We start from the raw sequence: 17,676 nt of genomic DNA on the forward strand, positions 1-17,676 counted from the left end.
ATTTTTGTTTTTATTCAAACTTTGTGCTTTTATGTTTTATACAAATTCCATACAAAGATTATCCTGAATGTGAAAATTCTTCTCACAAGTGAGCCACCATGCTGTAACCTGAATCCCAGCACTTCGCATACTGCCAGATGTGACTTCACAGCTGTTATTTGATAAAGAGCTCTGCTAGGACACTGTCAGTGAATCAGTTTTGAAATATTCCTGCATAACTCTGCAAGTATTTCTCAGAAGGAGCTCAAATCATGAAAGAAAACTATATGAAATTTTGTTTTAACTGCTTTGTTCTCCAGGGGATACTGCTAAAGTAGTGTTGGGTCTCTGATAGCTTAAAATTACTTTTACTAGTGGAGAGTGGAGAGGGTTAGTGCTACCCGGTTCCCTGCACAGAGGGCTATTTGCTCTCTTCTTTGACTCAAAGGAAAGATGCTGTAATTGAGTAACAAGCGCCAACATTCAGCACAGCAGTTTTCCATAATGGCAAAGTATAATACATTCTCAAATGTATGCTAAAGACCTAAAGCACTAAAAAAAAAAAAAAAAAAAAGGAAAAAAAGAACAGAAAAAAGAAAAAGAAGAATAATCCAAAAAACTGCCTTTTTTGGTAGTTGCATTATTAGAAATGTATTTAATGAGGGAGGGTATAGCTCAGTGGTAGAGTGCCTGCTTAGCATGCATGAGATCCTGGGTTCAATCCCCAGTACGCCCATTAAAACAAACAAACAAACAAACCTAATCACCTTCTCTACCCCTCCCCCAAAGAAATGTATCTACTTTACTCAATACCTTTGTAGGCCTTTTAAAAACCCCATTCAGAGTTACTAACAGAAGAACACCAAATGTCAAAACATCAGTACAAAAGGTACATACTGCTCAAACAACAAAACAAAAGGTCTAATGATTAATTAGTAATCACCTTTCAGGTATTACTGTCTAGCTCAGAAAACGTAAACACCAATCACCTTGTATATGCTATACTGTAATCAAATATAACTTACCACTTGAATTTCATCAATAAGATGGAGAAAAAGAACAATGGACACTAAATGCCAGTAAGAGTTGTGATGATAGCCTTCTTTTTAATAGTCTGTTATAACCAAACTTTCAGGAGGCCAACCCACGATAAAAACCAAACCCCTGCGAGAGGACGGCCAACTGAATAAAACTCCTAGGTATAGCTGTAACAATGTGATAATGAATCAAGTATTCCTGTTTTCAAGGTGCCATGTCTGTGATCACTATGTAACTCAATTACCTATGATATAAACATGTGTAACATCATGTGACTTGAGAGCGACTCAATCTTAAGTTTTATTAATATTATATCCCAGCTCTTAGTACTGGGCTTGACACATAAAAAATACTAAATAAATAACTGTGTTTGAATGGTTATAATAATCCTGCTCCACTTACATCAAATGCTTTAGAGCTGAACCTCTCATGTCGGTATTGCTTTAGTATCTATTTAATCTTTACTGGATTTTATAAAATATCAATGTCAAATATTACATTTCAAAACTGAGCCCCTTATCTTACCCTGTTTCTCTTCCCACACCCCAAAATCTACTCTTCCTTCTGTTTCTTCATTTCAGTAAACAGCAACTTCATTCTTTGAAGTGTTCTGGCCAGGAACGTAAGAGTCATATTGAATTCTCTCTTTCATACACTACTGTTAATCCATCAAGAAATCTTGTAGGGCCTGTCCTCTATCTGAGAGCTATTTGTCACCTCAATTGCACCAAATTAGTTAGAGCTACCTGATTTTCTTCAATAGCCTCCTAATCAATTTCCCTACTTTGACGCTCATTCTCCTTTCCTCTACATTCAACAAGACTGAGAGATTCTTTTTAAATATAAGCCAGAAAATAAGACTCACTGATGGAAGTATCCAATGTCTCCCATCTCAATGAAAGTAAAAACCAAAGTCTTTACAAAGGTCTAACATGCGCACTCCTGTGGAAGCACTTCCTATTCTCCCCCTCATTCAGTTCACTCTGCCCCAGTTGGCCTCCTCTGGTCTTTGAATATGTCAAGCACATTCCAGCCTCAGAGGCTTTGTGCTTGATATTCCCTCAGTCTGGAATACTCTTCCAAAAGATAGCTGCGTGGCTTACTTTCCACCCAACTTCAGTACTTCATTCAAATGTCACCCTCTTACAGAGTTTTTCTGAATCACTCTATCTAAAATTGCAAATGTCATTTACTCTTTCTGACTCTCTATTACTTTTCCTGAATTATTTTTCTCTTTAACATTTACCCAGACTATATATTTTATTAATACTTTTTGTTTATTGTCTGTGACCCCTATCAGAAAGTACATTCCAAGAGAATAAGTTGTTTCATCTCTTCTGATCACCAATGTACCCCTGGGTCCTAGAAAGCTGTCTATCATAGAGTGGATGTACAATTAAGGTGTCGACTGAATCTCTCTTTAATTACTGTGAATTATAAAATGGATTTAGATTATAAACAAAAAGTTGTATCATGCTGCCCACCTCAATCTTTGGGACTCTTTGGTTCATAAATCACCTGCTCTAAAGTCTTGAGTAAAAGATAAAGAAAATTAGAGATGGAGACTGCGAAGGTTGCTATACCACAATGTCTTAAATATGTTGAAACAGCAGATGTCAAACAATTACGACAATGGAGGTAAAACTATGCAGAGGAGTAAGAGGACTGTAGTAAGTCTCAGAGTCTAAAGATGTGGCTTTACCCTTGTCACTCCAAATTTGTAATTGTCACCTTGAACAAACCACTTACCCTTCTGAGTATCAGAAACTTCATATACATAGAGATAAAATAACTGTGGCTTCAGATTATTGTGATGAATAATTAAGACAATATATGTGAAACTATGAAAGTCAATGTTTCTTTGTTATTGGCTACTTTAACCTAAAAACATTCATGGATTTTTTTCATGTTTAAGAACAGACTTCATTTAAATACTCAGAAGTCTGTATGAATGTTACAGGGTTGATTAGAAAAATAATGACTGCAACAAAAATAAAAAAAAAATGCTATTTTAACCAGGGACACCAAACATTATTCCAAGCAACTAATGAATTACCTAATTTTGCTTTATAACATAGTCAGCTTAGTTTACACTATTAATAATATTTGTGTTATTGATAAATTAAGGCCACAATATGCCCATAGCATCTGAAGGGGGCAGATTTCAACTTTAGAATCTGAATTCTACCTTCATTATTGTATAATTGTGATTATGACATTTAAATAATAAAACACAGAGGGACTCAATTTCACCTATATATTCTTCCTTAAGTTGTAACAAAAAGACAAATCATGTACGAAAGAAAGATATATAAATATATTTATATATATTTCTTTATTCATATATACTCATATATAAATATATATTTACTAAATTATACAGATTTATATTCATACATTTATATATTTATTATATTTATATATATTAATTTTCCCATTGTGTGTACCATAAACTATTTGTTATCAAGAATGCTTGAAAAACTCACCAAAAGTAAAAAATAAACAAAAGTATCAAAAACTTCAAGGAAATTAATTTCTTAAGAGAACATGGGGAGCTGTGAGAGAAAAATCTGGAAGCAGAATGACAGAATGATTCCTCAGAATATACTTTCAAGAAATTCACTGATTCTGTCCACTCTAGAAAGAAATTTTTATGAAATCAATAATTGTTTTTTGGGCTTTCTATAAAAATTATATTCATATATGAAATGCCAGCTATTAGAAAGTTCCTAATTTTTCCTTTTATTTTTACCTCAATAAATCTGTTTTGTCCTATCAATGTGGGGGTCACCGAGTAATTCAAATACCACAAAAGGGAAGCGTACTACACTGAAGGAAAAAAGATGACTTAAGCAATGATGTTTTGTGAAAGTCATTCTGTCAATATAAAACTCTCAAATATACCAATAGGTACATTTAATGAAACTAGGTCCAAATTCATGGAATAGGGAAATGTGACTTTTGCCCTATGATTTAAAAACAGCTGAATAAGACCTTTATGGAAATCTTGATATTTCTAACTTTATTGTTCAAAAAGCAAGTCAGCAAACAAGATGGAGAAATAGATTTTGAAATTTTTTTCATTTTAATTGCGTAAGTGCTTCCAGATGGGACACAAACTTTACGAATTAATTTTGAACCCCTCTGATGTTTTTTCTCTTTTTTATATTTTCAGACTGTTGCTATTTTCCAGACACTGCTTGAACAATCATCCTGTAATAATTATTAACTGTAGGTCAGCAGTTTTCAAGAACCTGTTTTACTTTCTGTATAAAAATGTACTATTTTAATGTTGAATCAGATTAGTTAAAGGCATAATGATATGATTTTTAAATTGCCTCTTAAACATATCTTGTTCTGAAATACTTGTAACATAGTTAAAATGAGTTTTTTTTTTTTTCTTTTTTGCAAATGTAGGAGCACTTGCTTTGGTACTAATGTATCGCATCGGCATAAGGCATTGCTTTCACTCATGGATTTCACTGAAGCCAGTAGGGTAATGAAAGGCCTATTTTCTGATAAATGTGGTAAGAACTCTGTGAAATAAGCTCCTCACATTGCTCTAACAGATCATCAAACACAAAGGTCACCCCACAAATGCTTGGAAAAATAAAGGGCTCAATGGTCTGAGGAAATCAGGATTTCCTTTGCAGAATAGAGTAAAGGTCAAAGTCGAGTAACACAGTAAGAACGATATAACTGCATTTCTTACAATTTTTATAGTAAATTAGCCAAAAAAAAACCCCTCAGCAATAATTTTCAAATTTGTATCAAACTGAAAAAAACCCAAATATTTTCAGGCTTTAATGGCTAAGACACTGGCAAGTAACAGCACACAAAAATAATCATAGCCAACTGTCCTTTGGATTCAATAGAACTTGTTCAGAAAATCTCTTTGGTTTCAGAAGCACAGCATATATACTCTTATTTGAAATGTTCTTACTTTGAATTAAGAAAAATAAATCTCATCATATTTGGTGAACCAGATCCACAACTACCTTAATGAAGTAAACAAAATGAAATTGTAGGAAATGCGGAAATTAAGTCTCTCATAAGTAGTTGAGAGTTAAATGCAGATATAAGTTTAAAAAAAGTAGATTAAAGTTGATAAACAAAAAGGAATTATTGACCAATTAGAAGTTTTTTAAGTAAATGAAATAATCATGCAGTATAAGAAAAAAGACTTTAGGAGTGTCTGGAGTGAGGGTAGGAAATGGGAAATGAAGCTAGATAGACAGAAAATTTTGTCCTTAGTGTCTCTGATTTAAGTATAGTGATGAAGATGGTGACGATGATGATGATGATAGCTAAGACATAACTTTTAAAATGTCAGATTCTATTAGAAGTGCTTATTTAGTTTATTAGGGTAGTCACTTAGTCCTACAAAACACTAAGATATGGTACTATTATTATCTCCAATTTACAAATGAAGAAACTGAAGCACAGAAAATAAGTAATTTATGTCAAATCGTTCAACTAGTATGCAGTAGAGATGATAGGATTAGTGGTAGGGTGACCAACTGTCTAGGTTTGCTCAGGAGTGTCCTAATTGTAGCACTAAATTTTTGCATCCTGGAAAAGTCCTCTCCAAGACACGAAAAATTCCAGAGACCAGAGATAGGTTCAGAATTCCAAAATCCATATGACAAGCTAGAAATAGAGGCTGGAAGCAACACTGTTTTTAGCATCAAATGTCTGTTGTACTGATTATCTACCTTCCTTAGTGACTCCCGCTGTTCTTTCCCCTGACTACTGTTTTGGCAACCATGATTTGCAGTTCCCAGTGGAGGATCGTCCATTATTGCATCACTCTGAGTGATGAAACTTAAGTATGCAACTTCAGTGCCTTGTGATCCTGAGTTCCTCTTTGACTTTGGATTAACTGTTATACTTTGTATCAAAATTGGGCTAATTTAATTTTTAACCCTGCGAATATTGTGACAATTTTTTTAAAGTGTTCACTGATGAAACTGAGAACAAATGTAATATAGTAACATGACAATACTGAAAGAGAAGGCTAAACAACTGTGTCATTTTAAAGTTACATGAAAGGACACATGAAATTAGATTAGAGAGCCAAAAGAGAACACACTGGACAAAATGAAGAAATGAATTTGGGACAAGCATGAGAGAAAAGATTGTGTGAATGTGCATATGGAGGCTGAATCTCACAAATCTAGGATGGCACATAGTTTTTGTAAGATAAAAAGATTTCTTTTTTTGGTTAATTTCCCCTCAAAAGGCACCAGTATTGAGTTGAAATTAATGGTCATGGAATAAGTTTGAATATTCCACAAGAATTAACATGCCTTACAGTTTTATTCCCTTGATTTACCTATGCACCTGAGTAAAGTTAATTTTCTTGATTCAGAAGATGCAACTCAAATGTCCTGTGCGTAAACAAAAGGGGAAATTTTGATAACCAATGTTTTTTCTTTATAGTGTAGGCTCTTTATAGCATAGAACTGATTCTCTCAGATCTTACTTTCACATCATGCTTTCCACAGTGTATCAAGTGATGTGTTGAACAATACCAAAGAAATAATGTTTCCCCAACTCTTATGTATTTTGATTTGAAAAATGAAGCTTCAAATCATCTTGATTTCCATAAAGATTTTTACGAAACTTCAGAGAAGACAAAAGACTGTTTTGACATCTTGTCCAGATATAAAGTAGACTTTGCTCATCTATCTGCGTATTTGACAGTGCAAATGTAACTTACGGAAAGTTACATTCAGCTTATAAACTTACAAAAGAAAATGAGCAGTTCTTACCTACGAAATGTCCTGTATACCTTGTAGACAGGGCTGCTAAAAACGGATGTGATTTGCTTACCTATGATAATGAAGTTTCATAATGAAATTATGAGGTCCTTTTCAGTTTCCTCAAAATGCGTAGAAATACTTAATGAGCCTTTTAACTTTCTAGAAATGGAAAGAGACAGTCTCCCAAGACATGTGCCTTGAAGATGGCTAGCACTGGAGCTGGCCATAGGCAAGATATTCAAATACTGACCTTCTGTAAAATCATTATTTCCAAAGTGTGAGACAAAAAAATGTCTTCCTCTAATTTTGAAATTATGACAGATGAGAATGGAGAAAAAGATCACAGTAAAACACATTTATATGTTTCTCCAAATCTGTCCGATGAACTCTGAAGAGGCTACAGGGGCATAATCACTTACTACATACCAAGTCTATTTTTTGATCTGGTTCTGCTGTTTCCCAGTTGGCTCTCTAAGAAGTTGATCATCCTAACCTAGCAAATACTCTGTGCTCTTAATATCACTAACAGTGGAGGGGACCACAGATCCTCTCCTAAATTTTCTTTGTTGACCCACTTATACTAAGCTCCTAAGAAATAAACAGAGCTAGGCTTTCACGGGTGAAAATTTCTTGACTATCCTTTGAATACAACGATTAAACTCAGTGGTTTTGTTAAAATATAATTTACTAAGGATCATTCAGCAAACTTCCTGAGTCTCAGACAAAATAGGTAACTTCTCCTAATACTGTTTTCATTAACACGCACAATTTCTGAAAGCACTTCTAAAGGAGTTAGTTCATGTGGGGAACAGGGTAGAGGAGCTGACGTATGACGAAAGGGAACCACAGAAATGTCAGAAATGAATTACCTAGATATGTTTATTGTTGTCATTTATATATTATTCTCCTACAGCCATTTCCTTTGACATGTAAGAAAAGATACATTTAGCACAATGAGAAAGAAAAGTTAAAATAGAGACAAATTGAATTAGGCTTAACAAAGAAAGTAAGTTTGCATAACTAGATTATAAAAAGCAAGTAAACAAAAACTACACCAAGCCAAAAACACCTAATAAAATTTGGCACTTCCTAACGGTATTTGCTGGCTACCTACTATGTGTCATGTACTGAATAAGACAAAATGGAAATACAAATATGTAACCTCATGTACACAAGCATGTACATCCCATTTTTACTCCATTATTCCATTATCATTTGGTTTTCTTAGCTAAAACAATTTCAGGAAACAGAAAAAGAGGATGGTTATTAGGATTTCTTTTTTCCATTCTTGTGAGTAAATTTATTGCATTTAAACAGAGGAGGGGTTTTCTACATAATAACCTTGTAGACAATTATCTCACAGCCTCGACTCAATAACTTGAGCTAACATTGATTTTTTACAAAATTAATATCTTAAAAGTTCCATGATCGGATTTTTAAATCAGCAAGTAACCAACCATAGAAGATCTTTAAACTGTAATGCTCACACCGTAAGGATATACGAAGTAAACCGGCAATCCCTTGAATTCTCTATAACAAGGTAGGAAAAGTGGTTTAGTTCAGCCATATTTTTGCTCACATGCTTTTAAAATCTTATATACAAGTTGACCTTATATTCTAGCTTAGAAAGCCATATAAATAACGGCTTGGAAAATCCTAGCCTAATTCCTTCAGAGCCCAGTAGTTCTCTAGCTCTATTACTTTATTTACTGGACACAGTGGAATGAAATAGAGGAAACAAGAAAAGCAACCACAGAATAGTCTGAATGTTTAAAAAAAAAAAAGGATAAAATTTTGTGATCCAAAACAAATAGAGTACAGTTAGTAAACACATCAACTAGTTCCTACTAAGAGCATTATAAGCAGTGGAGGATATTTTTAGGACGTTGTTTTAAATCAACACTAAATTAAAGAAGAAATACAATGATATTAAATAGCAAAATAATGCCTATATGTGGACTGGGGTAAAGCTGGAGTGGGGGCAGTAGGATACACTAAGGTAAAAAAGAAAAGAAGGAGAGAAGGAGAGATGAAAGCATCAAACTATGGAAAGCGAAAGCTTTTAAAGATAATAAAAATCAATGTCAAATTGAACAGACAGGATAGAGTAGGGAGATTAAAAAAAAAATTACCTCCCCAAGAATCATAATTTGAGTAGAGGAAAAAGCTATAGGTGATATAAATTGTCATACTGTTTTCTAAAGCATTTGTTACTATGCTCTACAAAACCACAGTAGAAATGTTAATTAGCCAATGAGTTTGAAACTTATGATCCTGTAAACTAAAATACTCCTCCTACAAAGGGTGTTTACAAAGAGAATTAAGGTAAGAGAAGAAACGGACATTTGAATTTAGTGTATTTAACACTCTAATGAACAACAGACAAATAAACCTGCAGGTAATTCCATAATAGAAAGGCTTAAAAATGACATTAATACTACCAGTTTGGTATAAAATTACATTATGTGAATTTCTGTAATGATTGCTTTTGTATCTAAAAGAGAAGACAATCGAATGTTTCCTTAGACAAGAGAAGCAGAGAAAATGCAGGAGTCAACCAGAGGTGTTGCCACCTTGGAGCATCCCTTTCCTTCTTTTCTCTGCCTAAACTGACCTAGCTATGAAACCTTTGTTGGCACCCCATTCAAAAATCAATCCTAAGACTTCTCTCTGTTGATAAACTATAAAGTCACAGAGGCCAGGGATTGTTTTGCCTTTCCGCCCGCAGTATTTTGTGGGGGTGGAATAATCTGAAATGTTAGGGGGGACAGGGAAAGCCTCTTTGAGAAGGTGACAGTGGAACAAAGACTTGAAGGAGATGAGAAATTTGACCACGTGGCTATCTGGGGGGCTAGAGAAGGGAGACTTTCAGGCCTAACCAGAGCACACCAGGTGTTTGTGGAAAGGCAAGGAGGCCGGCGTGGCTGAAGCCAAGTGAGCAAGAAGTAGTGAGAGGAGGTCAAGAGCTGCTGAAGAGGCCAGGATTGGGGATTTTGCTCTTACTGAGATAAGAAGTCTTTCAGGTTGGATCAAAGGTATGAAGTACTTGATTTACATTTTAAAGAGATTACGGAACTGCTTCTTAAGAATGAATCAGAGGAGTGACTCACATTTTAACAGTATCCCTGTGGCAATTATGCTGAGGATAAATTTAGGAAGGACAAGAAGGAAAGCAGGGAGACCGATTAAAGGGCTATAACAAAAGGGCAGAAGAGAGATGATAGGGGCTTGAATTCAGGTGGTAGCGATGAAGACGCTAAATTGTCAGATGCTGGATCTGGTAGGACGTGCTTACAGAATTGAGTGACAGGAAACAAGTCAAAGATAGTGTATGGTTTAGGGCTGGACTACCTGCAAGGCCAGGGGAACCATCTACTCAGAAGGAAAGACTCAGGAGAATACGGGAAGTGTAGTTTTAGATTTGTGAGACTTATTAGAAGCCAGCTGTGGCATCTAGGAGCCTGGAGGTAAGACATGAACAGAGAAATGTGGGAATCATGAGACGATGTTTAGAGTCATTTGACTATATGAGATCACATACAGAGAAAGAATGGATGGTGTCTAGACTACATCTAGGATTACACTCAGGGCCAGAGCAACAATGAGAGATTGTGGAAATGAGGAGGAATCAGCAAAGGAAGTGAAAAAGGACCAGCTGCTGAGGAAGGAAAGAAGCAAGAGAGAATGGTGTACTCCAAGGAAAAGTGAAGAAATGTGGCAAGAATGTGGTTGATGCACATTTTCCACGAGTTACCTTGTTAAATATACCCTACTCATTCTTCAGAGCAGGACCCTTTTTTGCTAAACCCTCTCTGAGCAGTTTTGTCTTAGATCAATGACCCTCCTCTGTGTCCCTATATCACAGTGTAGGCCTCAGTTATAAGAATCATCACAATTATGACTGCAGTTCCCTTCTCTGCCCTCTCCTTGCCCTTAGAAATGTGAGTCCATGAGGACCAGAAGCTTCACCAGAATGCTGGAATCTGTGATACCTCTGGCAGAGGGTTTTCTTGTGGAGTTAGAAAGTGATAACTAGCAAACATAAGTATCTGTTACAACTGGCCATTGTACATCTCACTGTGCATGAATAAATTAGCATTCTGTTCTAGATACTAGTCTAATGTAAGTTTGGTTAGTGTGTTTCTTTTTGAACTTCCAGGGATGATCACTCTGCTTGTTTTCCATATTTCCAGTGCCAAAATCATGTTGTGCAATCAAAATGGGACTGACTCAGGCAGCTGCAAGAGACTGTGATACAAGAAATCCAGGGCATACTTACTCTGTGACTGACTGCTGAAGGAAAACATTGATTTCCATCTATTTTATCTCTTGTTGACACACAATAATGGTCACAGTCAAGATTCTTGTGTAATGGACTGGGGAGAGGCTGTTAAGCATAGAACTGAGCGAAAAATTACATTTTGTTGTTGCTTGAAATATGATCCATTTCTCTATGTTTGAATTTATCGCCTAAGCTGAAAGATAGAATCCTGGAGCCATACTAACACATTCCAGGTTTAAATGTAACATTTGTTAGTACAGACAATCTCGCTAAGCTCGATCAGTTTGTGAAGCTCTGATCGAATAGCGTTTGTACTCCTTTAAAGACCAAAATTTGACTGTGTTGACACAGCTAAGGTAATTTACTCCTAAGCTGCTAACTGGGTGTGGAAATGTGGTCTTCCTCTGGGATACCTGTATCATCTCTAAACTCAACTGTGTCAAAGAAAATTCTGGATGAAATTACTGATCAATGACACCAGGTAGATAAAACTTTTACCACAGTTTTCATGTTTTAAAATGTACTGGATAGTGATACTTCCTCTATTTTTATTGACATCAGGAAGATAAGAAGAGAATTCACAAGTATACAATTTCTTGTAACTAACCCATCTATCAATCTATATAGCCAAGTTAATAAGCCCCTTGTATTTTTATGTCCTAAATATATCAGAAATCTAAATCCTTTTCCTGCCTTCTATGACAAAGCAGTCACACTGGAAAGAGACTGGTGAAGTCACATTAGTCACACTTGATTTTGGAAACAATCTATCACCTGGATTTTTCCTTAGAATAGTGCCTTCTTGAATGGAAAGAACCATTATATTATGTTAAAATTTGCCAAGCTCTAGGTATTACCATGCTCTGTGTATTGTGCTTAATGGCTATTTCCCCAAGACTCATTTTGAGAGTATTTAATCCCATGCAAGCTCCTTAGTCTTCAGCCTACCAGATCCCAGCTTCCTAACCCCATCACACTGGCCTTTGGTGCTGGGGTCCTATCTTGCCCTGCTCATAAGGATATGGTCATTTATTTGGACATTTATATGGACATTTATTCATACAAAGTAAAAGCAGGGAAGATAGGGGAAGCTTTATTAGCAAAATTTTACTTTAAAAGCAAATTTCAATTTTATAAACTGTATTGAAAATAGAAAAAAAGAGTTCCTTGCCTCACCCAGGAGGATAGGAGTTGAACACCAGAGTGTTCTTGACTAGAATTATGTCTCAAGTTAGACAGAGAGTTAGGACTTTATACAGTTAGTGTCTTAACTGTATGCTAAGACATTTTTATTTTGTGGTATATATCTTACCTTAACTTCCACATGTGCCATCAGTACTGCAAAATTGGTTAGGTGGTTACAAGAGCAGGTAGTGTGTGTCTTATTTGTTGTCAGGAGCCGACAGCCTTGGGTTGACCAATAACCTGTCATTGTGCGCTTGGAATAGCTCCAAAATGAACAGTTAGGATTGAAATTTTCCTCGGACTGCTGCAGGAAAAAGACATCAATAAAGCCAATAACTACCTTATGATCACGTATATTAGGTAGGCATTTTCTTTACATTGAACACAAGTTCATACTATGTTCCAATTTTTGTGGCGATGTCTACTAGTGTTTTCATATTAAGTGGAGCTCATCAAATCTAAGCAAATTTGAATATATGCTGTTGTTTACCCCTCTTGATTAGAGGTGAATTCATTTTTTTAAAAAATTAATATTGAAAGAATACTAGTATCAATGTCTCAGAGTCATATCAATTAATTTATACTGCAAAGTAAAGAATTATTCTATATAATCAACTTCTGAAAGGATGGTTTTAAAAATCTCTGTTCAATTTACAATACAATCTTTGCATATACACAAAAATATAACTACACACAAAGACATAATTACTTGTAATGTCAGATGTGAAGCCATGTCCATTTCCACTAAACATATTGCTCGCTATTTTTAATTATAGAGAAACATTTATAGATCCATAAATGTTTTTACTTTAAGTATATATGTATACAAGAATTACTCTCCTTCCTTACTGTGGAAAAAAATCACTAATAATTTTTTAAATAATGAATTACTATATCAAATAATAAGGAAAAAAGAAAAGAAAATTCAGACACTTCATGCTTATGTTATAACAAATATAGATAATGTGGACAACAAAACTTTAAATGTCATTTTCTTACCTTGATATGTTTAACAGTGAACACCACAGGATCAGCCAAATAAACCTTATTACTAAACTCTTTGTTTATTGCTGCTGTAATAACCGGGGAATTGACAATAACAGAATGATTGGTGGACATAGCCTCTGTTCCCAACTTCATGCTGGCATTCTCCGTGGACAAATAAGGACCCAAGTTGTTATACAGGACAAAGGCCACTCTGATCTCTCCTAAAATAAGTACATGTAAATTGGGAAGAAATTGATTAGCTTGTATATTCTACTTAAATTAGATAGTTCTAATTAGGTTGTAATCAAATCTATATATAATACATATATATTTTCACAACAAAATTCAAACATTCATTTCAATCAAACTGCCAAGTCATTCATGAGGAAAGAAAAGTCAAATGATGCTGAAACAATGATATATCAGTATTTAAAAAATGAACCTCAATCCCTATTTCACTCCATATTTAGAACTTAATTCAGGATGGATCACAGACCTAAACATAGAAATTAGAACCACAGAGCCTCTGGAACAAAGTATAGAATATCTTTGTGATCTTGGGAAAGGCAACAATGCCTCGGGCAGGACCCAAAAAACACTAACCATAAAAGAAAAAAAAGGTAAACTGAACTTTATCAAAATTGAAAATTTGTGTCTATCAAAATGTAGCATTAAGAAAATGCATAGGCAAGCCACAGACTAGGAAATATATATATGCATATGACTCATGTAAAGCATTTCTGCTACTCAACAGTAAAATAATAAACACACCAAAATGACAAAAGACATAAACACAGACTTTAAAAACAGATATACAAAAAGCTAAAGACACATGAAAAATGATCAGATCATTAGAATTAGGCAAATTAAAAATTAAAATCATACTGAGATACTATTACATACCCACTAGGAAGCCTAAAATCTACACTACGAAAGATAAGCCACACTAACGTTGGTAAGAATGTGGAACAAATGGAACTCTGTATATTGCTGGTGGGAATGTGAAATGGTTCAACTCTTCGGAAACATGTTCGACAATTTCTTATAAAGTTAAACATATTACCCTTCCTAGACACATGAAAACAGACATCCACAAGAAAAAAGTCGTATAAAAGTGTTTATAACATCCTTATTCATTTCAGCCCCAAAGTGGAAACAACTCAAAAAAATCTATCAATAGGTGAATAAATAAATTATGGCTTACTAAGATAATAGAATTACTATACATTGATAAAGAACAAACTGACAGATGAAGCATAATGACTGAATCCCAAAAATAATATGCTGAGCTAAAGAATACAGACATAAAAGAGTACATATGGTATGATTCCAGTTACATAAAGTCTAAGAACAGGTACAATTTATCTACAGAAATAGTAACGGGAAGAGCGTAGTTTAATCAGGTGGGGAGAGGGGGTGAGAAGACTGGAAAGAGGCACTGGGACATCTTCTGTGTAATAGAAGAGATTTTTACCTTGTTTTATGCGATGTCATAGAGGAATGTACAACTGTCAGATTTATCAAGCTAAACACTTAAGGAATGTGCATATCATTGTATGTAAATTATATTGCAATTGCAATTAAAATAAAACAAAGATTCAAAATCTTTATCTGTCTTAAAACTCAATTATCCTGTTTTTTTAAAGTCACTGTCTCCATACATCCTTCTAGCTTATTTTTCCCCTTATGACAATCTCTTACATGAAATCCTCTGAAAAATTAACTTTCTTTTAGCATGTTTTTTAAAAAAATTCCTTCCTTAAAATAAATCAAGCCCTATGTTTTACTTTCAGTATAAATTCATTTCGTTTCACCAAGAGATAGGCGCTGCCTTGACCACAGTGGTAACTAAGATGAGGAACTCCCAATCCTTGTCCTTGAAGCTTAGAGCCAAGTGGGAATAAAGACAAAAAATTTTAATACATTTTTTGAGGAAGGAGGGAGCTGTCCAATGTCTAAATTGTGCTCCCACACGTAGGAAATTCCCTACTGGTAGGGATTTATAGACACAAAATAGACATATACTTGCTTTCCTAGACTGCCTTGCAAAGAGGTTGCTCTGGGCACCTCAGTTAGATGCACCCAGCTGGATGCACTGGCCTCAGATTTCGAATGAGGAGCTAGTGACACAAGGAAGCAGGAGGTGGTGCAGCAGCAGCAGCAGCAGCAGCAGCAGCAGCAGCAGCAGCAGCAGCAGCAGCAGCAGCAGCAGCAGCAGCAGCCTTCCCTCGTGGCAGCAGTGACACCTCAGAGCACTGATTCTGCGCGATGATACAGGCTGCTGTCAGCCTCTTTGCGCTCATACATTTTCTGGGCCTGGTTCTACAGCCTGCTCAGTGATTCTATAAGATATCTACTATCCTTTCAGGAATCCAGCAAAGAGATTATGGTAAGAGCTACATAAAGGAAAAGGGCATTCTTAAACTTCTATTTCACATCTATTAACATAGCACTGAGCAAACAATAGTAATTCATGAAATGCTTCTTGACTGTTAGAACATGGCGTTTAATTTTAGTTCTTTCCCTCTAGATTTAATACAAAAAAGCTGATTTTTGGAAGGCTAAACATAGGAATGACTATATTTTTCTTACTGACAGTAACAACTTTTATTTTAATTAGTTTATAATTGTCTGATAATTCATACCAATTTCCCCTGTGGGATGGTGTCATATCATCCCACCTTGTTTTACCAGTGCAATTGGTCACATGTGATTGTTACAGAGTCTTCACTCCAAAATTCATGCTTAAGTGTGATCTAACACATACACACACTACATTAATTTAGTAAATAAAATGAGCACAAACGTAATATGACTAATATAGACATATTTCAATGTTCATTAGCTTTGTATTTGAAGTTCATAGATTTATTTGATAAACCCTTAGTGATTGCATCCACGTGTCAGGCACGAGGGTTATATCAGTGAACTAATTAGAAACGACCCTTGCTTTCATGGAGATCACCTCCCAGAGAAAGAGTTAGACAATAAGCAGGCAACTTAAAAGTAATAATAATAAAAATATAATTTTATTTCATTTTTTTAACATTTTTTATTGATTTATAATCATTTTACAATGTTGTGTCAAATTCCAGTGTAATGCACAATTTTTCAGTTATACATGAACATATATATATTCATTGTCACATTTTTTTTCGCTGTGAGCTGCCATAAGATCTTGTGTATATTTCCCTGTGCTATACAGTATAATCTTGTTTATCTATTCTACATTTTTGAAATCCTGTCTATCCCTTACCACCCTCCGCCCACTTGGCAACCACAAGTTTGTATTCTATGTCTATGATTCTGTTTCTGTTTTGTATTTATGCTTTGTTTGTTTGTTTGTTTTAGATTCCACATATGAGTGATCTCATATGGTATTTTTCTTTTTCTTTCTGGCTTACTTCACTTAGAATGACATTCTCTAGGAGCATCCATGTTGCTGCAAATGGCGTATGTTGTCGGTTTTTATGGCTGAGTAGTATTCCATTGTATAAATATACCACCTCTTCTTTATCCAGTCATCTGTTGATGGACATTTAGGCTGTCTCCATGTCTTGACTATTGTAAATAGTGCTGCTATGAACATTGGGGTGCAGGTGTCATTTTGAAGTAGGGTTCCTTCTGGATATATGCCCAGGAGTGGGATTCCTGGGTCATACGGTAAGTCTATTCCTACTAGTCTTTTGAGGAATCTCCATATTGTTTTCCACAGTGGCTGCACCAAACTGCATTCCCACCAGCAGTGTAGGAGGGTTCCCCTTTCACCACAGCCTCTCCAGCATTTGTCATTTGTGGATTTTTGAATGATGGCCATTCTGACTGCTGTGAGGTGATATCTCATTGTAGTTTTTGACTTGCATTTCCCTGATAATTAGTGATATTGAGCATTTTTTCATGTGCCTATTGATCATTTGTATGTCTTCCTTGGAGAATCGCTTGTTTAGGTCTTTTGCCCATTTTTGGATTGGGTTGTTTGCTTTTTTCTTATTAAGTCGTATGAGCTGCTTATATATTCTGGAGATCAAGCCTTTGTTGGTTTCATTTGCAAAAATTTTCTCCCATTCCGTAGGTTGTCTTTTTGTTTTACTTATGGTTTTCTTTGCTGTGCAGAAGCTTGTCAGTTTCACTAGGTCCCATTATTCTTGGTTTTATTTCTATTGCTTGAGTAGACTGTTCTAGGAGAACATTTTTGAGATGTATGTCAGATAATGTTTTGCCTATGTTTTCTTCTAGGAGGTTTATTGTATCTTGTCTTATGTTTAAGTCTTTGATCAATTTTGAGTTTATTTTTGTGTATGGTGTAAGGGAGTGTTCTAGATTCATTGCTTTACATGCTGCTATCCAGTTTTCCCAACACCATTTGCTCATGAGACTGTCTTTATTCCATTGTATATTCTTGCCTCCTTTGTCGAAGATTAGTTGATCAAAAGTTTGCGG

The 17,676-nt window shown here is 35.1% G+C and overlaps 1 protein-coding gene across 11 annotated transcripts in view; it reads right to left on the minus strand.

Moving 5' to 3' along the window:
* The window catches only part of ADGRL3 (adhesion G protein-coupled receptor L3), a 560,304-nt gene that overhangs the window by 183,836 nt on the left and 358,792 nt on the right, over positions 1-17,676 (minus strand). For all 11 annotated transcript variants that reach the window (XM_032459457.1, XM_032459461.1, XM_032459445.1 and 8 more), the window contains 2 exons: positions 13,249-13,457; positions 12,377-12,553 (listed from right to left, as the gene is read on the minus strand). In XM_032459457.1, coding sequence (XP_032315348.1) covers positions 12,377-12,553; positions 13,249-13,457 — 386 coding nt within the window. The remainder of the gene's footprint in view (positions 1-12,376; positions 12,554-13,248; positions 13,458-17,676) is intronic.

Source organism: Camelus ferus, chromosome 2, assembly GCF_009834535.1.
Source record: "Camelus ferus isolate YT-003-E chromosome 2, BCGSAC_Cfer_1.0, whole genome shotgun sequence".
In the NCBI taxonomy this organism is placed as follows: Eukaryota; Metazoa; Chordata; class Mammalia; order Artiodactyla; family Camelidae; genus Camelus; species Camelus ferus.